A 23624-nucleotide genomic window follows, 5' to 3' on the forward strand; every position below is an offset into this window, starting at 1 on the left:
TCCAGTGACTTCTGTTATGTTTTAGAGACACTTTTTCCACCTGCCAACCAGCCCTTCTTCCTATTCTCCCCAGTCGAGTAGTGTGAAAATTAACTGAACTACTTTGCACTGAATCGTTTTGAGAGCGGTTTGCTTACAGTCCCTTAATGGATCTCTTTGTAAAGGTTTTGGGTTTTGTAAAGGGGGATCCACCCCATCTGGGATCTGCAAACCCGACTTGACTCGGCCTGACCTTGCAGGGTAGTGCTTTTCCTCCTGGCTGTACCTGCCGAGGACCCACAGATGACCCCAGAGAGGTTGTCTGCCTTCACCTCAACTTCCTTCCTTCTGTTGGTGTCCCTGTGGCTCACTCCTGCTTGAGACAAATGAGGCTCCCATGTATTTTCTAGGCTGGGAATCTGTATTATCTCAGGTAATCTTCAGATGAAACTGCAGGGTTCCAACAGCTTTGCTGAAATGTGTGTGAAGGAGAAGTGATCTGTTCCGTGTGAGCTAAATATCTTTGATCTGTGATATCTGGAGCCGTAAGGTAGATAATAAATTACATCATCATGTTTAGAGGTGAACGTAAGGTGGTTGGGTTTCAAAACAGTTTCCATGTTGTTCTGCCTCCCCATCGCCTCCTCAGAGTCTGTTTGGACAATCCGTGGAGCTGAGATGAGCACCTCTGGAAAAGCAACTCCTTGGGGAATATTTGAGCTACATTGCATCAGCCATTTTGGGGCTCTGGGACAGTGCAAGAAAAATTCAGGTGCCCATTCAAAATGGGCTGGAACCAGAGATTTTTCCAATTGGTTATGATCATGATGAAGACATTTAATCACTCAAATTATAGCAGAAATATGTATTTTTTTGCATCATTTCGTGTTAGGCTTAAAGACTTTATTGGAAGATGAATTACAGAGCAGAATAATTAATAATATACCGTATGTGTTCTGTATATATATATATATTTTTTTTTTGAATAGATTTCCTTTCCCATGAATGTTTACCAGAACAGGGTATCTCTAAAGTGGTCAAAAACCCAGAGTTAAATTCCTTAGGACTAGTCACTGGCTGGCAGTACTTTAAAAGGATCCTTTTCTACGTCAGTAGGATATTTAACTAGTGAAATAAATGGAGGAATATGTCAGCTTCTGTATCGATCAGCTGCAGAGGATTAAGATAATGGGGGCTGTAATCTTGCTCAGGCTCTGATTCTTTCTCTAACACCACGACCACAGCACCCTCTTTCTCATCCTGCACAGACAATGATGTGTCACTTTCTTACCGTGATTTTTTATGCTGACTTTTCATGCTTTCTTGCTATGGCTTTATCCTGCCTTGAGATGTTTCATGATTTTGGACGTAAGTCAACAGGCTCAAGTTGGAGACTCTGTTTCAATTTCTAGGTTCTTCCAGATTTTAACAGTCCCTGAAGGGTTGGGTCATATTCATTTATGAAGAGGTGTAGTAAAATGGAATCAGCCTTTACTCCGCTGGTTAGAATTTGGAGGAAGACTGTTCTCAGGCCTGTCCAGCAGAGGCCTGACATTATACTGTGCAGTGGAGCCCATAAAATACTCACGTGCGTGTACACCGCCATCTTTCATTCCTTAGCCTGTATAACGCACTAATAGGAGTTACTGAATTTAATAAATGACTGTATTTAGGTATGCATCTTTCTATTGAGGTTTATGTTTGAAAAATTAACTCTTGCTGGGATCCTTGCAAGTCATTTTTAAAAGCCTCATCACTAGATGATAAAATGACTAGTTAAGAGGCCATCTCAGACGTGTACTCCTCTTTCGGCATGTTTGATGGGACACGTCCGCTATGCCTTTCCCCACAAGCTGAATTCCAGCAGGTCCCTGCTTTCTTGGGCCAGAAGGAAGATGAGACGCCAGGGCGCTTCATGTCCTGCACTGTGCGAGTATCTGGAAGGGATTCTGGGGTCTGTGCAGCAGGAACCCACCTGGGGACAGTGCAGAGTTGGGGTGGTATGGGGACAGGCCAGCATGGGAGTTGTAACTCTGAGAAAACTGGCACAGCTATCCACAGCACAGGAAGTCCTGGGTCTGTTTTAGGGCAACATACATAGGATGTAGCTCCATCAGTTTAGATAGAAAATAAGAGACATGTTGGGGTGGTAGCTTCCCTTCACCCCCACTTCTGGTCTTGGGCCCTGGAGAAGTGACTAGCCCTCGTATCGATGGAGTGTCGGTTCAGTGCCCCCAGACGGTTGTCCTTATGTGCCTTGAGCATCCTGATATGTGGGCTTCTGGTAGGAACTCATGGTCCAGAGGTGCAGCCCTAGAAGAGGCAGTCTTCTGTCTCTGGCTTTTTCCATTTGAGTGTAGGTGCACGCTCCCTGGGCATTCCCGCACATGTGGAGGGGGTGGATGGAGACAGCTCCGGCTTGCTTGGACCTGCCCTGTGTGGTGTGGCAGGGAACGGTGTGGCAGGGTGCTCTTTGTGCCCGGACATCTCAGCCTCCGTTTGGCTGTAGCCGCACCCCCTCTCTGGGACCATCCCCCAGGGGGGCTCTGGTTCTAGCGTGCTTTCCATGTGTTTGTGATCTTGGCCTCTGATAGGGGTTTCTCTTAGCTCTAGCCAAAGAGCTGCACTCGAGATTTTTACCAGCTCCTGGCTCATTGGTTTTTGCTTAGGCTGTCCACTTTGCTAAAGCTGAGCAAAAAGCAGTCAGATGCAGGGAATCATTCTCTTCCCGGGCTTGGCCTTGCCGGGCCATGGGCTGCTTGAAGGACTCACTTTGCATAATGAGCGTTCGCTGGAGGTGCACTTTCACATCTTGGGAGCAATTAGGCAGTATTACCTTTGCAATCAGTTTAAAATATTCTAATGCGGATATCTGCTTTTATGACTGAAAGGCTTTGTATTTGAAACTGCGATTTTTTTCCCCCAAGAAATTTGTAAAAGTGGCCATTGTAGTTAACCTGGAAAAGTGAAAGGGGTCCAGAAGCATGCTTCACATGCCAGGCAGGTTACAAAGTAGGTGGAAATCATTAGGGGATATTCAGTTTTTGAGACTTGCTCAAACCTTTCTTTGACATCAAAAGGAATGTGGTATGTGAAATTAAAGTAAAGGAACTTGTCTTTGGCTCCAGCCTTTCCCTGTCAGACACACATCCTAAGCTTCCAAGGACTTCCATGTATCAGAACAGCATGTTCAAGTAGAAAATATTTCACAAGATTCCACACTGCTGTTGGACAGGAAGTTGGCCTCTGTATGCGAAGAGGGCGTTGATGGACCACAGTTGGAAGGATGGGTGGTGTTTTTTTCTCCATTGGTGAGGCTGGGTTCTTCCTGGGTTAATTCTTCTCATGTCCTCAGGAACAGCAGAATGTGTGGGTAACGTGCTCGTGTCTAGGGTTGAGAGCACGTTGGCCATGCAACTGAGAAATTGGGTGCTAAATTTTTCCCACCTAGTATCCAGTCTTAAACTTACACTCATTTGACATTGGCTGTTGAGTCTCAGATCACGCAGTTCAAAAGATTAGGATTGTATTTAAAATCATAGGTGGACAGAGGGCTTGCTTTGAATCTTCTCCATGATATTTCATGGTGTGGCCCTTGGAGGCTTCCTAACCAGGTGGATGAGAAGGTCAGTTATGCCATAACATTAAAGCCAGAGCAAAGTGGGCCAATTCCTTGGAGTTAAAAATAATTAAATGCTGAATTCCCAGGATCCAGAGGAACCTGTTCATGTTTATTCATGATCTGGAAAATGGAATCACTGCCCAAGAAGGAATGTGCTGTGATTTTACTCTAAATGCAGTTTCCTAAAATCTATTGAAGGGCTTAGGCGAACTCAACAAGGGTCTAATAAAGCCAGGTAATTGAACGACACGGAGGCCGACAGAATTCATGGGAGATCATGTCGGAGATAAACTGCAGCAGGAGGCAGCATGGACAATAATTTAAACTAATTGTGCACTTTGATGTAAATTAACTTCTCCGGAAGAGAAATTGAGGCCTTGTTGTAGACAGCTCTCTGAAATTGTCTGCAGCGCGCAGAGTACTTGCCAAAAACACATAGAGCAAATAAGATCGCTCTATGGAGGAGGAAATTAAATGAAAAAGTGCACAAGCCCTGAAATGGTGTGGGGATGATAAACATGGGTGAAGTCTCTTCACCTGGCAAGCCGGTTGCGTGCACAGAATGGGTGTGCTAGGGGACAGTGCGGGTGGCTGAGTGCTGAGCTGGGGGCGGGGCGCCGAGGGTAAAGAGAGCAGGCAGCCGTTAAGAAGGAGAGGTTAGTAAAAGTGGATAATGAATCATGGAACATTGCATCAAAAACTGGAGATGTACTGTATGGTGACTAATATAACAGAATAAAAATTATTTAAAAAAAAAGTGGAGAAGAGGTTAATGTAACCATGAATAAGTGAATGGCCTAGACCCTGGGAATCTCGGAGTAAGGAAGTGTCTAGCCTCAGAGCATAAATTGATACAACTTGCAAGAAAGACGTGGTTTTGAATTGACCAGACTGGCCAGCCTTTGTTACTTTATTGTCACACACTCAGAACAAATGGTAGGAAGCTCAGTGCATGCCTGTGGTTAATTCCAACATTGGAAGGGCCAGTCTGTTTTTAACTTTTGTGAGTGTTGGGGAACTGGAACTGCACACCACGAGTTACATGTCTCCGCATGAAAGGAATGTTGACAGTTGAAATTATCAGCTGTTACAAACACAGAGGCTTAATCATAAGCGAGGGCAGCAAGGCATCACCTGCAGTATAATTGATACCAAATCCACTTTGCACTTAGAAGGTGTCTTGGTTTTTCTGTCAAGCCAAGAAGAGCAGCTTTGTTTCCATATTAGGCTGAAATGTTTTTACTATTCCTGGTGTTTAATCCATACAGTTTGAAAAGACAAGAATTTAAAAAGTAAATTGACATTTTTGATTTCACATGAATGTCTGTTTAGGGAAAGATTTCTAAGCCATGTGTGTTTTCCTTTGTGTTTTGGGAGGTGGGGAGAAAGGTAGGTTTTTATGCAGTGATGTGAGATGCTTTCTGAAATCTGACCTTCGTTTTCTATTTTTTTTCCTTATATAGGATGATTATTTCAGAAACTGGAATCCCAACAAGCCCTTTGACCAAGGTAAAGGATGCATTATCTCTTGTCGCGTATTCCATGGGAAATGTACTCTCAGTTTTCCTTCCTCGCACGCTGAGTTACTGTTCCTAAAAAGGCCAGAGAGCTGTCTTATTTGACTGATTTGGGGGCCTGACATGACTATGGTGATGGAAGTTATTTAGTCAATTTGGTTGTTTGTCTGAGATCGCCTAAGACAGATTCTTAAAAATGTATTGGATTGCCTACAATCATTGGATGTTTTTGGTTTTGGGATTTTTTAAACACCACCATTACAAGAGAGGAAAATGCTTATCACAGTAACCTGGTAAGTTGTTGGGTGGAATCTAGTGATTTCTTTCGTGGAACAGACTGCCTGGAAATGCTTTGCAATTGACATGAGCTATAAAAATGAAACTTTCTTTCTAGAAACAGGTTAGTCCCAGGAGACTTTCAAGAGCACTAGTATTTCATTTGTTAAATAACTTCTTCATGGTTCCCAATAGAAACTTGCTTCTGAGGCTGCTCACTGACCACTTGGGTGTAAGCTTGGTCCTCAGAGGGCTCTTTGCACTCCCACAAGCAAGCATAAAGCCCATCTCCTGATGGCCACTGTAAATCACTACCAGTGTGCTCCTGTGAGTTATTTAAGACACACCAAGGACCTACTGTGAATCACGTCCCTGTTCCTATTGTTCCATGTGTGGTAGCTGTTGCCACAGAACTGGCTGCTGAAAATGATGCTAGATTGCACTTGAAGCATGTATATGCAATTAATACCAAAACCTGGAGGAGCAGGGTTACCGACCACGTGTCAAAGGTTCCCACTTCTGCGGCTTGAGTGTTTGATGTGATCCTGATGGTTGCCGTGACAAAAAAAGAAATCAAGGAAGGCATTGACATGTAACATGGTAGAAGGTGCCTCCTTCTCCTCTCTCCTTTGTCACTTGAATGGGTCCCTATGTCCCGGGACTCTGGGTTTTGTTTTATTTATTTATTTTATAAACAACATTGGTGTTAAAATTTCTTTAACATGTGCATTTTATCCCGTGCCTCTAAGTAGGGCAACATTGTATTCATTCATAATGCATTCATTCATTCTCAAAGTTGAATACCCACAGTGCGCACAAGCACCAAGCCAGGTTCTGGGAATAAAACAAAAGAGCTGTGGTGCCAGCCTTTGGGGCGGGGGGGCTCAAAGTAGAGCTTGGGCAGGTAAACCGGTCCGCAGTTTCCGTGGGATGTGCTCAGGGCAGGTGTTGAATCTGTAGCTGGGGAGTTTACCGTGTGTTGCCTGCGTCTGGGGAGCGGGTGCCGGGAAAGGCTTTCCTTTGGAGATCAGTCCGGACTTACCCGTATCTTAGCAGCCTCCAAGAGCCTCTCTCCTTTGCCACTTTACCAATGACTGAGTTGTCATAATAAGCCACATGAAAGCATACGAAGATATTTACAATTTAACTTAAAAATTTGCCATTGAAGTTGGTCAAAGTTTCTAAACATTCCTTTTGAAAGGATAGACCTTCCTTTCAGAAGAACACTCAGACACAGAGCAACACATTGTCTGTGCCTGACAGACGCGCCCTTCCGTCAACATTCCTACCAGGATCTTGCTTACGGAGGTGTCTCCACTGACGGTGGCAGTGGACTGATTGTTTCCAGCCCTGAACCACAAATGGGTTCTTGGCCTTTGAGGATCACTTGTTGTCTAAATAACTGCCGGATTGACTCTGCCCCAAGACTTGCAAACAAAAACTAAAACTTCACCAGGGGAAGACATTTTCAGTTTTACTAGTAAACATTGGAAAAGATAATACTGGAAGGTGGGCGTCATTTGCCACTCGGGGATGTATATGATCACTTGCCTTGATTTGGGGGCAAACACAGAAACTTTGAGCATCCAAAAGAGCGTGGTATTTAAATCTGCTGCACCAGAAAGTCCAAAGAAGGATTTTTGTCTCCTAGGAATGATGGCGAGCATATCCGGCAGTTTCCCACCCCTGCTCCCTCTTTTTCTAGCTCTGCAGGCATGAAAACTGGATCTGCTGAGATAAATCTCCCTTCGATAAAACCTCATGACCTGATGGGGTGTAACTGAGGACCTAGCCAAGGAGCCCCACTTTGTAGCTCAGGTATAGCGGCTGTTGGCTATTTATATACAGAGCCACGGGCAGAGCGGGCAGAGCTGAGAATAGCCTTCACTTAAAATATCAGCCCCAGCAGATGTCATCAATTACATGGTGCGCCGCTCAATAAAAATGGGAGGTTACTATATCAGTGCTGACACCACTTGGTGAAATATGAACCATAGGCATGGAAGATGTAGAGCTTTTCATCTTCCAGAGAATAGGAGAATTGCTGAACTCCAGTGAAAGTTGTCAGCTGCAGAGAGAAGTCATTTCCCCTCCTAAGTGGAAAAAGAATCAAACATGGTACGAGTGGTTTTGTGGTTGGGGGAAAACTTGGAGTTGGTAGAAATTGAATTTGTTGAAAAGCATCGCAGGGTTTCACGTGACAATGACGCACTGCTTGGGGGTGGACAGGGCTTCCTGATGGCGGTGGGGGCGAGGTGGGCTTAAAATGCAGGGGAGAAGAGGGCAAGGAAGGCGGGCATTGAGGGATTCTGGTGGAGTGTAGCTGGAAAGGTGGGTTTGACTGAACTTTGTCTTCTTGGCTATGGGGAACCGGAGAAAGGTTTTCAGCGGAGGAATGACGTGGTGAAGGCAGTATTTGAGAGGACTTAGTTGGGTGACTCAGTAGCTGTGGTGGGGAGCCCAAGGCATAGCTGCTAAATGATGTCCCTCTTATAGGACTCCCGCATGGCTTGTCCACTGCCCCTTTCATGGCCTTGGAGCTTTGGGCTTTGGCTGTCGTAGGCAGGTGGACTTCGCATTCAGCCCTGGAGCTTGATCTCTGAAATGCCCATGTAGCTCCCTCTTCTCTTAGGTGTCGGTGGGCATTGTCAGGACACTCATAGTATTTAAGAAGGAGTTGCTCAGCTGTAATTGTATTCTCTGCTTCAGGATATTTACCGAGCTTGGAACAACAGGGCTTCATAGAGCGCACTTATCATGTAATTGACTCGCAGGCAGTTAGAAGAAAAGTACCTCACTTGGTGGTCTCCTTCCAAGAGACTGAAAACGTCTTTTACTTGTTATCTTAAAGCGAATCATTAATGTTTCTGTCAGTGGAGGATAATAGCTATCAACTTCAGGCATTTCTAAGAATTCTTTGTGAGATTTGGGTAAAGTAGTATATTCCTTTTTTTCTGTGTGTGATAATGACTTAACAAGCCAGATAATCTCACAGAAGGGACAGAGAAGAGTTCAGAATTGAAGGGAACGATTACTCACTCAGGTGAGACATTGCCATTGTGAAGTCCACAAAGCCAGACGCCCTGCGGGGCGCGTTGGGCAGGCTGCCCAGTTGGAGAGGGCACGGGCTCTTGCGAACAGTTCTTGTCTTGCGTGGGCAGGAGCGGAGGCCCTGGGGTGGACCTCTGCAGGAGGCTGGCTGAGGCTATAGGGCTCGGGCATGATCCCAGAGTTTTGGGTGACCTCCGTCACTCTGCCCTGTGAGCGTATTCCATCACCTGGCCTCTGGCAAACCTGGGAGCACATAGTGGGTACGGAGCAGGTATGAGGTTTATGTTTCTGGAAGTGGTGTCTGGTCCAGCAAAGCACTTTTCCAAGAAAACAGTTCCTGGTCCAGTAAGTTTGGGACCCACATAAACTCTCTTCTTCTGGAGAGTCACAGGACTCATGAGCAAATGAAAAGCTCAGGAAAGTCCTTTAGTAAAGAAGCCCATTTACCTTAGCATTTTTCTCAATTTGCGTTTGATCACGTGTTTTTATTTTTTATTTTTTCACTCCACGCCTATCAGGTACCCAGAGAAAGTAGTGTGTTCTCTGGGATGCGCTCTGGTAAGTGCGGTGTGGGGACTTGGGGTTTGCAGTCAGATTCTCCACATTTGGAACTTGACTCTGCCAGCTACTAGCTGAGTGATTCTGGGCAAGTTGCTTCACTTCTCTGCTTTGAAGCCTTCCAACCTGGCAATGGCACCAGGAAAGGCGTTGGGAGGATGAAATGAGTTAATGTCTGGCATACAGTAAGTGCTGTATAAGTGCTGCTTCAGCAAGTAATTGATCTTTATCATTCTCTCTTCCTCTTGTTTACGTGCCTCTCCCTGTGGCTTCCTCCCTTTTCCACTCAGCTTTTATTTCTTTCTTCCTTTCTTCCCTTCTGGGGGCCTTCAGAATTGAGGTGCTCTGAAGCTCTCAGGGTAAATTGGAGCTGGCCTGTTTTACACCAGGCGGGGGGGGGGGGTGGGCGGGTCATTGCAGCGGTGTACCCCGGATCCTCATTTTGGGGGCTGAAGAGGTTCAGGCTCTTAATATGTTCCTTCCTTCCTTCCTCCCATCCATCCATACACGGTTCTCAAGTGCTCCGTGTTTCAACCTGCTGTGCTGGGTAACAGGGACCACAGTGGGAAAGGCCTGTCTGTGGGGCACTGCCAATTATCAGTCAGTCGTAAGCCATCCATCTAAAGTCTTAAGCATAGAGAGCGTGTAAGTACTGGGAAGGGGGGCTGGGGGCTGGCAGCAAGTGCCACGGCTGGTGGGGGTGGGTCGGGCGAGGAGTGTTGGTCTGAGAAACTGGGAAGTCCATAGTATGTCAAGTGTTAATACAAGTGACACAGGTCAGTGTGAGTTGAGGTGACGTTCTCTGTTACTACTCGGCCTCACTCATTCTGTGCCTGTGGTGTGTGGATCAGGCTCCCTGTGCTGTAGCCACCAACCGTCGCTAGTTACAGCCACCGCCAGTGTGGTAAGAAAGGCGCTGCCTCAGAGGTTCTCTTTTTCCCTGGAGTGGCGTGGCTGAGGAATGTTATCCAAAGGGCTTGGAGCAGGAAGGAGGAGACAATTTCTCAAACCACAGTGTTGTGTTAATAGAAGGTGTTGCTTTTGTGTCCTAGGATAGAGGATGAACAAGAAGCAAAGTGAATTCTAAAAAGTTGTTTCAAAGCTACTTGACCAGTCTTTTTTGAAAAAGAAACTTAAAGGATTCATTGCAAGGTTTTTGCTGAATAAAAGGTGTGGTTTTTTTTTTTTTTATTGCATTGGGAGGTTGGGAAGGTAATTTTTGTATGTAACAAATACTTTACTTTTAGAATAGAGTTCTGATTAGCTGAAGAAGTCTTAACGTGATGGAACATTAACTAATTGCGGTTCTGTCCCGGAGCCATGGTCCACCCCTGAAAGAACCCACTGATTTATGTGGGTATGAAGTTCCGCTCGATGAGACAAGCCTTTTCAGGACTAATGGCTGAAGGGAGATTTATCATGGAACTTTTTGAAACAAGCGAGTTCCTTTAATGTGGAATAAATGAATGTTTTAGATGGAGTGTATAGCTGTTGGTTTTAGGGATAGGGTTTTCTCTTCTGTAGTGAGTACTGATCGTTCTTCCTGAGCAGCTTGGCTGTGACTAAATCTCCGATGATGCTGGTGATCTTCAGAGCAGAATATGAACTTGTAGAAATTGATCTCCAGATAAATATAAAGCTCGCAGAGTCAGGGGCCCTTTTCACTCATGCTGTTCACTTGAATTGAAGAAAAGAAGAAAACCCTTGCCCTTTGACTTCCCATCTATTATACCAAGATCCCAACAAGCTCAAATTCTGACCAAAGCCTTGAACTGTTTTGAAGCAGAAATTCTAAGACTCAAAAGGGGAGAGTCCTTTCCATGTTTCGGCTGTGTTTCTGGAACCGGAGCTCCATGGATTATGGTGGCATCCACGTTTTGTCCCAGTTCTGAAGGGGGCTCTAGGGAAGGCAAGATTGCTTATTTTTAAAATGATTCTTCTGAAGAGGATTTTTTTTCCCTCTAGATTAATCTGATATTTTACATGCTAGGCTTAAAAGAACTCTTCAGTCCCCACAGCTTTCCTCTTGAATTTAACCTCACCCCAAAATAGCCTCTAATTTGCATTCATACGGCCTTGAACATTTCTCAGTGTTTAAGGATCTGTTCACCTTATCTGATTGCTGGAGCTACTGATTTTCCGAGGCGGCTGGCCTGGTTTGTGGGAAGCATCCTAATAATTTTCCCCTAATCCTCTCATGTCTGGTCTGCTTGGTTTCTCCCTCTTACCTTTGCCTTTCCGCGTGATGTCACCACTACGCTTTCCCCTAAGTGGCAGTCCCTCTCCCCGCCTGTGAGTCTGTTTCCCACCCCAGATCTTCCCGCTCTGCTCCGGCCCCATTCGCTTCTCTCTTTGCTGTCCCTTCTTCTCTTTCTTGATTATGACAATAGCATAGTTACTGTTTTCTTTTTGTTGTTTGTTTGTTTTTAATTTTTTAAGTATTGATTTTTAACTGTTCGAAGTCAATTCTGCCAGGGAAGAAACAGAACACTGTTAATTCACATCTCGGTGTGCTCCCACTTTTTACTCAGCCTGTCTGCTTTGAAGTTAGATAAATTAGAAGTCACAACTTTCATCTCTGGCACCTTGGCCTGTTCGCTCATTTTAAAGAAATAAAATATCACATAGAAGATTGAAATCCAGTGGGTGCCCCTTCTTGCTTCTTTTCCCTAAAGTGCCACATTATTAATGCACTTTTCTGTCCATGTTCTTATACTTATAGGTCATATGGGCTTGTTTCCAAGCAAGATATTACATTACCTGATGGGCCCTAGAAATAAATGTTTCCTTCTCTAACCTGTTCATTTCATTGAAAGTTGTTTCTGAAGGTCTTTGGTGTGGTAGTTGCAGATCTAGTTAATGCCTTTCTAGTGTTATGTTGCATTATACTAATATGGTACCATTTATCCGCTATTCCCCCACTGGCGGACATTTATGTTGGCTCTATTTGTTTTGCTATCGGGGCTGCTTTTTCTTAGCCTTTCTATTTCTAACACACACCGACTGATTCTGCCCTGAAGGCACTTGGCCTGGAGAGCCTGGTATCCCAGGAAAGGGCTGAGTGGGTCATGATTCTGCCACTATTTAAATGTGTTAAATTCAGGCAAATCACGTGGCCTTTCTGGACTTCACTTAGCCTATTTCTGAAATAAAAAGGGGGTTCCCGAGGTCCTTTCCATCCATGATAGTTAAGCTATCATGGTTTCAGGCAGCAGAGAGTCTGTGTATGTTTTCCTCATAAAGGAAGGAAAAATGAAAAATCTGAAGCCTGATGCTCTAGTTTCAAAGGTTACAGTTTAGCCAACGAGGTATGAATATAGCTGCAATAAAACCAGGAAATTAAACGGGCCTTTAAACCATCAGGGATGGGGAGGGAGGCTCGAAATAAAAAGCGAAAAAGGCCAAAGTGAGAGGTCCTTGGTCTTCTCATAGACTCTTGGGGGCGCTGCCAGCGAATGGAGGGAAGAGCAGGGTCTCGAGGGCTCTGGTTGCAGTCTTAGTCCCCGATTAGCTGGCCACCTCCACTGCAGTAACTTACGTAGTCTGTCTTCTCGTCGGGGGCTGGTGCCACCTGTGTCGTGGGACATTCGTGGAGACTCAATGACATCATGTTGCAGAGAACCACGAGTTGGTGTATGGCTTGTGCCCACTAACCCTCACTTTTTTGCCAGCCGAGTGCCGTCAGCTAGGACTGTGTGGGACCCATTTCATTGTGGGGGTGCCGATGGCTCCGTCAGTGTTCTGTGCCAGCCTCCTCCTGGTTTCACTAGGAGCTCCCAGCACCCTGTGCCTCTAGAACCAAGCCGTCCTGGGTTGTGTTCCATCCTTTGCATGGAATGATAGAGAATCATGAAGGGTAGTAAAATTCCCCTTGCAATTACCGGGCTCTGCGGCTTTCTGTTACTGTGTTTAAGAGGTTCCTTCAGCATGGACAAATCCATTTTAAAGACATGTTTATTACCTTTCCCCAAACTCATAAAATGTAGTGTTAGTTTTATAAAAACGGTAAAAAAAAAAAAAAATCCTTCCTGCTATTCCACCTGCTAGAACAACAGCCCCTGAATTAATTATATTGTATTTGTGGAGTCCTAATGAAACAGCCCTGGTTTGGGGAAATTCTCAATAGGGAAAAAATGTCAGCTGAACTTTAAAATCAATCAATAATGCTGTTTAAATTTTCCTCATTTGAGACCGTAGAGTGGATTAGAGCATTTTCACAACCAGGAGGTGGTGGCTCCTGGGGGGAATGCTGCCGGCATCACCTGTGTCCCCACGGGTCCCACGCCCGAGGAGACTTTTCTTCTGTCGAAGCTTTCAGTTGTGTTGCTGGAGGCCTGATGTCCATTTGGCCCTAACTGCCACGCAGGATGAGAGGCAACGTGGTATATCGGAAAGGTCCTCAGTTCTCCGTCTCAGTGATGGGGTCTGATTCCCAGCTCTTGCCTTTAGAAGCTGTGTGTGCCGAGGCAAGTGCTTAGCTTTTCGGAGGCAGTCTCCTCCTCCTCTATAAAATAGAAATTGAGATTTACTGCACCTACAATCTGTCAAACTCCTGGTGGTGAGCCCAACCCAGTCTTAATAAAAGGATCACGATAAAGGCAACAAAACTTTGGTAAAAGATGCGGGGCCACTGTTTTGTTCTGGACTCTCAGATTTGGAAGGCTCTTTGAAGCTTTTGCTACGTCTGCTTACCTGACCCAACACGCCAGCTGACTGATCAGGGAATTGTTGAGGCAAGTGCTTAACCGATGACCTGGGAGGTGCCGAGGTGGTTCCACACGGGAACTGTGAGGAGGAATGTCATGGAGGCTTTCCTCAGGGCATTTAGCGTCTGTCTAGTCCAGAGCAGGACCTGTGGGCAGTAAAATAAGCCCGAGGATGTGTTTGAGGCACCCTGGATGCTCCTGGCCAGTCAGCAGTTCTGGGTGAGGCTCAGGAAAGGGGTCCCAGGAGGCGACCCGGGAGCCCCTCAAGGATGAGCAGATACCTGGAGATAAGCCGGGGGCGGCGGGCAGCGTTTGATGGGAAGAAATGTTCCCTGAGAGCTGAGCCTTCAGTTGCTACAGAAGTGGAGTTTGATAGGATTGCTTCTTTTGGAAAACACATTTATTAAGAGAGACGAGGAAAGGGTAAGCCATTGCTTTATCAGGCTGTTTCACTCTTTACCCATTTGTCTCTCAAGATCTCTCTGGTGGGCACCTCGAAACACCCCCAGAGCAGAGACGGAGGAGAACAGTGAGGTCACCTGTGCAGGAACAGGGGGAGGACGGGGTTCGGGACGAGCCAGCACCAGCTCTGTCTCCAGGGAGTGACTGTGATGCAGCCCTCGCTCAGGCTGGTCGTGAGGGTCTGGGACCCAGTGGTGACAGAATTTCTGATTTCTCAAGGGAAGCAGGAGATAGAGAAGTTTTGACATGTGTGTGAAACCCAGTCCTTCAGTGTTTGCAAGTAAATTATTAAAAACCAAAAAAGCCTATGAGAGGGTAGGTGTGTCCTTGGGCCTCTTGTCTGTGGCTTCTCTCTGACAGGGAAGCCGGAGGCCTCATTGTCAGACCTTGTCTTTGGCCTGTGGTGCGTGTGCTCTGGAGGCTGAGGCGTCCTTGGAGTGCCCCCGACCTGGAGGCAGTGCCTCGCGGAGCTGGGGACACACTGCCTGAGTGGAAGTCATCTGTGCCCAGGCTGCCCTCGGACACTGTGAGGCCTGCAGCCGCGTGTAATGAGCAGGGGAGCCTGATGGGAACCCGAGCCCCGGGCGCAGTGCCGGGTTATTGCTGCTGTTTCTCCGTGGGCCTCCCACACCCCCTTCAGATGGATTGTTTCAATCTTGAGAAGAGGGACACACACCCCTGCTCGCATGCAAGCACACTCACACTCACACAATTCACACGACACAGGTGCCTCGGAGATTCTGAAACACAAACCACTGCCCAAAGAGCCCCAGTGAAGCCCGTGGGAATCAGGAGGGATCGAATCAGGTGCTGAGTCTCCCTGCTCCGGGGAGGGTTTGGGCAGCGCCAGGGGCCCCGGCAGCCCGGCCCGGAGGAGCTGACGGCAGGGGATGGGTGTCATGTTCAGCAGCTGGCCCTACGCTGTTCCTGCTCTTTTTTGGCCCAAAAAGAATGATAGAAAGTGATAGAGAAGGTGGACAACATGAGAGGGACTCACTGCCAACAGGAGAGGACCCCAGTAAAGTAAAAGAGGGTCCTACTGAGCCCTTGGGAGCCGGTGTGACATTCTAGCCCTGGTTTGGCCCAGGGTCAGTGCCATCCACGAGCCTTTGGTCATATTCAGCTCCAGCCCCTTCTCTGTCTGCTAACGTCAAGACTGGGAGAGAAAGACGCTTGTTTCCCCACTGCTTTCACTTCATGTCCATGAATGTTCACTTTCCTTACAGGAATTTTCTTGAAATGTCACTCAGCCGCCCTCAGATCTGTAACCAAATGCATGACAGCCTGACTTTCTTTGTCTTTTTTTTTTTCTTTTTAAAAATTATTTTCTCTGTCCCATTCTTCAAAATGTAACTTTTGGGAATATAGAAGTATCAGGTAAAAAATGAATAGATGGACAACGTTTGGACGTAAGGAAACATAAGTAGATTAAACAAAGCTGCAGCAAGGGTAACTACTGAAAACACATGCGTAGTCAATTTCTGTGCACTTCTAGAGCTGGCCCCAGAGCTTCCTAACAACGGAAGGAAGGAAGGAAACACACCCCTGTATGTGCCTGTGAGATGACAGTAAGACTGCTATTCAGGAGAGGTGGGCGGGGTTCCTGGTACTGAGGCTAGAGCTGCCTTCCTCCACCTGAGTTCTCTAACAGGGAGTTGTTGGGGTGGGTGGCGGGGGTGGGGGGAGCGTGCTCTTGACCGTGACTGACAGTAAATACCACAGCCACTTGCTACGACTGCTTCCTCCTAGGTCTCTCCGGGTACACGGATGGCTGACGGCCAAAGTGCAATTCTATAAGTTAATTCAATGATAAACCAGAATAATACAGAGTACACAGTCTTCGTAAGGCCTGGCTTGATCCACGGATAAAATTGACAACATCAGGAAGAATGGATGTCCTGTGTCTTCATCAGGGAATACTCTGATTGTTTTGTTTCTGGTAACTGATTAGCCTTGCAACTGAGAGTTCTGGGTTTTTCCTGGCAGGAACAAGAAGTTCAGATGATCTCTGCTGCCAATTAGCAGAAGCAAATGGATCTCTTCTTATCAGCCAAGTGGCAGGTAGAGCCAGTGTCTTTGGTCAGAGATCCAGAATCTAAGCTGGAATTTTGATGCCTGAATGTATGGTCACCTTCCTCGATGCAGAGACTGTAAATTAATTCAAACCCACAGGCAAATGGGTGGTGATGAACACCAGCTTTCTTACCTCTACCCCACTGCAAGCCCAGGCGATTACAACGGTGTCCCATGGGAGCTTCATGACGTAATTCGAGCTCCACATGGTGGGAAACACTTCCCATGCAGACATACTTGTACACGCTCACCCCTGCTTCTCAGATGTGTCCAGATGCTGATATGCTTAGTAAAAGTCACGTTTTATTTGAAGACATTGCCAAATTCATATTAAGTTTGGTTAGGAAGTTCTGAGCCAACAGAACTATGAGCATGATGGCTGCTCTTGGGGGGGTGGGTGAAGGGGAGGCTGCGGTTCCCACATGTTAATCCCGAGTTGTCTTTTCCATTGGTGATGCCCTGTCAGCTTAGGGGTGAACACTCAAACCAAGGCACAGATTTGTTCATTCAGAAATGGTTTCAAGTCCTTCCTGTGTAGTTTTCAAAGGAGGGGTGAGGTGACAAAGCCCTCGGTATGGGCAAGCCTCCATACAAGGCCGCATAGTGGGTGGAATTTTGAACTCCTTTGGATGTAAGAACTGTACTCAGATGTTGGTTGGGTTCTTGTAGAGAGGAAACTGAGGATCGTTTGGCACCAAAGGATAGTCCCAGAGAAAGTGGGAGTTGCAAAGTGGTAGATTTCAGCTCACTCTAAGTACAGCCTTTTCGCAGCTCAAGTAGTGTGGGGAAGGGGTATCTGCCACGAGGGATGGGTCACCATTGCTGGGATGTTCACACTTAAGACTGGGCAGCCACCCAGCTGGTTTGCTGTTGGAGGACGGGGTACTTACCATTGACATTCCTTCTGACTTTTAATTTATGTAGCTCAATGGTAAGGCAGGTCTGTTGAGAGTTGATAATTTATTTATAATAGAAATTATTCCCCATAGGATTTCTTCAAACAACTTGCCAAATTGGTACATCAAGGTAGATTCAGTTTAACAAAATGTAGTCTATGCAGCTTTACAAGAAGAAGTAAATGGGTTTGGTTGTATACAATTGAAGCCTCATTATTTGCAAATACAAGGGACTTGGGTATGAAAAATGGCAGGATTATTCCGTGTTCCTCGGAAAGGAAAGTGATCTATCCAGTCAGTTTAGATCTTTGCTTCCATCCTTCTGAAACGATCGTACGTCTATGAATGGATTCCATTGTTTTTGGCAAGAATAGCAGAGGAATTTCTGGCCTTGGTGCCATGTTTTATCTTGTTAGAGCTGCAGGCGCACGCATGAATTTCCAAATGCATGGAAATTTCTTAGCGTAAGGCTCATGTAGAGAGATTGCTGTCCTCCATGGGGAAAGAAATGTTTTTTGCTCTATGTTCAGATGCTTGAGGGTAAGGGTACTGCGTGAAGGAACTGGGAAGCCATCGTCTTTCTAGAGAAGACCCTGAGGGCCAGGAGGAATCGATGAGGCTGGTCCTTAGCTGCAAGGAAGTCCTGGTCCCTCCGTGTGTCTTGTCGTCTATCTTCGAATGCTAGAGCCACGTCGACGGAGCCCCTGCCGCAGCCCCCAAAGGGCATGCTTTCACAAATTCCTGGCATCTGACAGCTTGTGTTGTTGGAGAAATCTGAAGTGCTTGCAGGATTCAATGTGGTTTTGTTAGCCTATCAAATAATGTCTCCCTTGATGTTGAGAACAGCATGCTATCTCAGACACCAAAGGAGATCCTGAAATTCTCAGATAAAGAGGGATTATTACGTATTTGGGAAGTTTGTGCTTAGTGTTTACATCTGGTCAACACTGAGCAGGTCCCTGGAAGAGAAGGGGGGGGGTGGCGCTGTCTCCGTCACCAGGGGCATTCAGGCTGAAGCATCAGATCAAGGAGGTGGGGGTTCCTTGTCGCAAATGATCATGCCAGCCCTTGGGTTAATTGTGCTGCAGGATCTTTTCTGTAGAATATTCTCAGTGACTGCTATTTCCAGCACTGTTACATTTTTCTTCTTTGCTCTGTGTGTTTTCATTTTTCTTAGAACTATGATATTTAGATAGTATGGAGGGAGTTAGAATTGTAATTGAGGGTGAATTACAATTATTTCACCTTCTAGTTGTGTGACCGTTTCTTTAAGAATTTACTGTAATATTGTAATAATTAGCAAATAGTTTGCATTGGGACCTTCCCACATTCCCACTCTCTGTGCTTAACGTATTCCTGCCCCCCCCCCACACCATGTGGCATGTCCAGCTCTTTCTTGAGGTCCCATTGTATATGTTACTTCCTCAAGGAAATCTTCTCTTATTGACCCTAGACTCAGTTGGGTCACTCTCTCCTAGTAGCCTGTACTTTGCGTCATTACACAGTTGTGATTTAATAATTTTCTAGAATTAGTTACTGTTTGATTCCACGGCCGGACCGTGATCTCTTTGGGAGCAGGCTTACATGTGTCTGTATACTTGCGTTATCTCCGGGGCCCAGTGCAGGACTGGATGCAAAGTAACTGCTGAGTGAGTAGTTGTCGGGTAGAATGATAATTACCTTTTATTGAACACCTACTGTATGCCAGTACGGTCTACTCTTCTTAAAGTGTGTACACATGCACAATCTTGTTAATACTGATACCTGGATAAAGACAACACAGTTGCTCCCATTTTAAAACTGGGGAACTGGATTCAAATCCTGAGAGTAAAATACTCAGCTTCTTTTTAACAGGTTCAGGAAATGTATACACAGTCCTTGGGAAAGTATCCCTGATGTTGGTGACAGTCATATAAAAAAGCACAACAGTGTATCTGAGAGGATTCCACTCACTAAAACAGTGTTTGTGTGTGTCCGTAGCCGAGGGGGCTTGATACCTGAACAGCGAATTGTCGCCTTTCATCTCTGAGGAATGGGCTGGGAGGAACAAGAGGAATTTTCGTTCTTACTCTGGAATATTTTATATACTTTTACTTGAAGAATTGACTGTGAGTCTCTCTTTATAAATGAAAAGTATAGGAAAGAAAAAGATTTGCCCAAGGTCTCTGAGGTGGTGTGGTGGCTGGCTGGGGATTTGAACCGCAGCCCGTCTGGCTCTGAAGCCTGGGTTCTCTTCCTGACGCCCATTATGTGTCTGCAGCAGTAGTTTCAACTGGGGAGATCCCTCCCTCTCCATGCCCATCCTGGAGACGTTGGGCCATTTCTTTCCACGGTTTTGTTTTCTTCACCTGTGGTGGGGGAAGGGTGCTATGCACTAGCGGGCTGTGGGCAGGGCCGTTGCCAGCATCCTTCCCCGCGCTGGGTGCCTCCCCCAGTGCCCAGCCTGACACGTCAGCAGTGCTGGGGCCGAGCAGCTCTGCTCTCGAGGGGAAGCTGGCCCTGAGGAGACCCCGGTGAGTCTAGTGCCCCAGACAACCCCCCCCAGGACCATGGGCCCCGTACTGTGGGATGCCTGGCATTAGCCTCAGCCCTGGGCACAGAGCCTGCCCTGAGGTCACATCCTTTCAGTGCCCAGTGGCAACAGCGAACATTAAATCATTTATTGGCCTTATGCTTGCCTCAAGCTTTTTAAAGACAGACAGAGACAGAGAGGCTTTTCGTCAAAGAAAGGTCCCGAGGAGCTGCAGCGTGGGGAGGAACATTCTTGTGTCTAAGCGCAACCTCAGGGAAAAATGGGCGTTCTTTTAGGATGAATGGTGATGTCTGGATTTTCCCCATCAACTCCTCTGATGATTCACAAGTTTATTTAGTACCTGGAACCAGGTGTCAGGCAGGCATCCAAAGCTGATTGGGGGCATCCTTCTGGTGCCTGGATGATTCTGTCTCTGTCAGTCTACCCCGGCAGATCATTCAGTGCGGAGGGGACCCCTCGGGGAGCTACATGGATTCACAGTGAGCACCCAGGGGAGGGAGGCTGCTCTGTCAGAATCAGGGATTGGCTTTGTTGCTCCGCCGACAGGGCTCTTGAGAATCATCGCATTGCCTTTCTCCCTTCACAGGGAAGAAACTGAGGCCAGAGAGGGGGAGTCATTTGCTAAAACCTAACGACTGGCCGGTCAGGACTGAACCACAGGCCCCTTGCCCCTGGTCTTGACATCAGCCCTAAGACAGCAACGGGAAGAAAAGAGTGATCATTTTCTTTTCTTTCTTTCTTTCTTTCTTTTTTTTTTTTTATTTGACAGAGAGAGACAGCCAGCGAGAGAGGGAACACAAGCAGGGGGAGTGGGAGAGGGAGAAGCAGGCTCCAGGGAAGGAGCCCGATGTGGGGCTCGATCCCGGGACTCCGGGATCACGCCCTGAGCCGAAGGCAGACGCTTAACAACTGAGCCACCCAGGCACCCCAAGAGTGATCATTTTCCTAAAGGGAGAGTGGCAAACAAACAAGAACATAGTCTCCTCGAATAGGTGAGGTTGGGTAGGATTTGGTTCAAGCAGCAGGAGGTGGGAAAGCCGACGAGGGGGTGAGGGTCTTACTGTTACAGTGACTCAGTTTCTCCATGTGTGGCCCTCAGACCAGCAGGCTGGCATCACTTGAGAACTTGTTAGAAATGCGAATTACCCAGCTTCTCCTCAGACCTGTGGAATGTGGCAGTCTTTGGTTTTGGGACCCAGCAATCAGGGTGATTCTGATGCGTGCTCTAGTTTGAGAGCTGCTGTGGAAAAGGATGGAAGATAGACTTCTCTTTCTGGGGCCCCCATTCCCATAGCCGGGTCCTTGGCTATGTCACGTGACTTCCGTGGGCCTCAGCTTCCTTGTAGAATGGGGATGGTGCTACCTACCCTGCGGAGTTGTTGGAAGAATCAGCAGAGAGTGCAGGCGAATGTGATTTGCACAGCACTACCTGGGTAATCGCTCTTGGGCCGTGCCTTTGCTCCCGTTCGCCTGGACTGGTAAACGCCGCTGTCGCTGTTTCTCATCATGTGCTTTGGAAGCCGCTTTGGTTCTTCTTTGCCTGTAGAATAATACCGCCTGGTCCTCTATGTCGAGGACATTCCATGTGTCTTCCCGTGGAGCTCTCTGGAGAGTCAGCCTCCCACACCTATGGGTGTGCACACAGACTGCTCCAGAGAAAACAGGGAGGATACGGCTAAGGGAGCGGCCGGGGAGGCCACACTGTACTACTGACCCACGGTCTCTGAATGACCCATACGGAAGACCTGCAAAGACTGGTTCTGGGAGGGGGGATCATCATTCCAAGGGGAGGTGACCACAGCCTCTGTAGGACCAGAGCATGGACACTTAGCCCTGAAGGTAACGGTCCTCACGTTTATAGCCCAAAGTATTCGGTAACCAACATGTGACAGGCTCTGCCTTCTTTCTTCTGATCTCTGACACCATCAGTGGAAAGATACCTTAGTTTTGGTACCACAAAAAAAAAAAAAAAAAAAAAGAAAAAATAGCTGATATACCACTGGTTATAAAAAAAAAAAAAAGAAAATTCTGACTTTAATTTGAAACGGGAAAAACAATATTTAAAAAAGTGCCGAACATTTTTCACGCATTATTACGTTCAGTCTTCACAACTGCCCTGTGAAATTGGGGCTATTACTGGTCTTATTTTTTAGTTAAGGAAACTGAGGCTCAGTTAAGTCAGTTGTATCGGGCAGAGGCCAGCAGCCTTTTTCCATAAAGGGGCGGATAGTAAATACTCTAGGCTTTGGGCTCCATATGAGCTCTTCTGCAACAACTCTACTTTGCTTATCGAGTGTAAGCATCCAAAGACAATATGCAAATGAATGGGCCTGTGTTCCAATAAGACTTTATTTATGGACACTAACCGTTGATGTCATAAGAATTTCACATGTCATAAAATATTACTTATTTTAATTTTCAACCATTTGAGTATGTACAAGTTATTCTTAACTGGGGGGCCACACAAAAACTGGTGGCGTGCCACATTGGCCCTGCATTTGGCCCCTGGGCCCTAGGTTTCTGTTCCTGGTTTAGAGTCTCATAGAGTTCAAATCCAACTGAAATCCAGGTCCAAATCCAGATGGGTCTCTACAACCAGGTTTAAATCTCCATTATACTATGGATAACGAGAGGTAGCTGTCAACTTTTTTTGTGTGTGTCAAAAAAAACCAAAAAACTTAAAAAACCTGTACTAAAAGTTCTATTTGCCTTAATCATGAAGTTTGTCAAGTTTTTCAAGGAAAGTCTAATTTTAATTTCCTCTGAACTTGTGTCTTTGTAGCTCAGTGTTAATTATAATTTGGGGAGGCATTTTGGCTTTTGAACTGACAGCCTGAAAATGTGAAGTTTCTTTTTAAGTGAAACAAACAGGCGCATGGTGTAAAAAATTCAGTTCAAAAGTATATAAAATAAAAAGTAAAGTGCATTAACTCCCTTGCTCCCTTTTATTTCGTAGTTATTTCTCCCATAGGCAGCCACCTTGAGCAGCTTCTCGGGCCACACTCGTCGAAGTTGTCTCTAGCACTCTAGCAGTGTGTGTGCACATTGACTTTGGGCTGTATCCCTCTGCTTTCGCGTCAGCTCTTAGAAAGCTCTCCGTTGTCATTGCAGCCATCAATCCAGTATTCCTAGTGCATGCATAGTATTCTGTGATAGTACTCCTAAAGCGCTGCTCGGTGTTTAGCCACGTTTCCGTTCTTGGATTTGAGTTATTTCCAGTTTTTGTTTCTAATTGTTCCCCAGTGGGGTTCATTGACTATTGCTGCAAGTAACTCTGTCATGCTTTTATAAATATTTCTGTAGGATAAGTTCCTGAAAGCAGCTACCGCATCAAAGGAGATGTACTTTTTTGATGCATTAATGTTTTCCTTACATGAAATTTCAAACAGGTTATATGGCCAAGCCAACAATGTCTACAAAGGGCAGCATTGCTGGGTGGAAGGGGGGGAATTGACTCCTGTAATGCTTGTGCTCGCCCATTGTTCTTTGGTTGGTGAGGAAATAGGTCGAGTTTCATCTTGACGAGTTGGTAGAGAATTAGTTGGTAGAGAATGGTGACAGAGAGGTTGTGGGCTCTGGATCTCAACATGATCTTTGACTTTGATGTAAAGAAGAGTCACCTTTTCTTGAAGAACCCACGAAATGTGCTGTGGGCCTGCCTGGCCAGGATTCTCTGATTGGGAGGCAACAGTGGTGGGCAGAAACTATCGCCAATCTCTATAAATTTTTCTCACAGCCCAAGGAGTGATTGTTGATAGCGTATAGACATCACTTGACACCTACTGGTTCTGAGTACTGACTCTTTTCCAGCTTCTGTACTAAGCCCTTTACAGGAACTCTCTCCTCAAGTGTGTATGATCACATTCGAAGGCTGGAAATGGGTTCAGAGAGGTCCAGAGTCACAGAGCAAGTTAGAGGTACAGCCAGACGTTGAACCCAACTTTGACTCCG

At 46.3% G+C, this 23624-nt stretch overlaps 1 protein-coding gene across 2 annotated transcripts in view; it reads left to right on the forward strand.

The window, feature by feature from the left end:
* Positions 1-23624, forward strand: part of SPOCK1 (SPARC (osteonectin), cwcv and kazal like domains proteoglycan 1) — a 494193-nt gene that overhangs the window by 222312 nt on the left and 248257 nt on the right. For both annotated transcript variants that reach the window (XM_045794635.2, XM_087862248.1), the window contains one exon: positions 5065-5110. In XM_045794635.2, the coding sequence (XP_045650591.1) occupies positions 5065-5110 (46 nt within the window). The remainder of the gene's footprint in view (positions 1-5064; positions 5111-23624) is intronic.

This window comes from Ursus americanus, chromosome 5 (genome assembly GCF_024610735.1).
Source record: "Ursus americanus isolate L20-20 chromosome 5, mUrsAme1.1.p, whole genome shotgun sequence".
Classification (NCBI taxonomy): Eukaryota; Metazoa; Chordata; class Mammalia; order Carnivora; family Ursidae; genus Ursus; species Ursus americanus.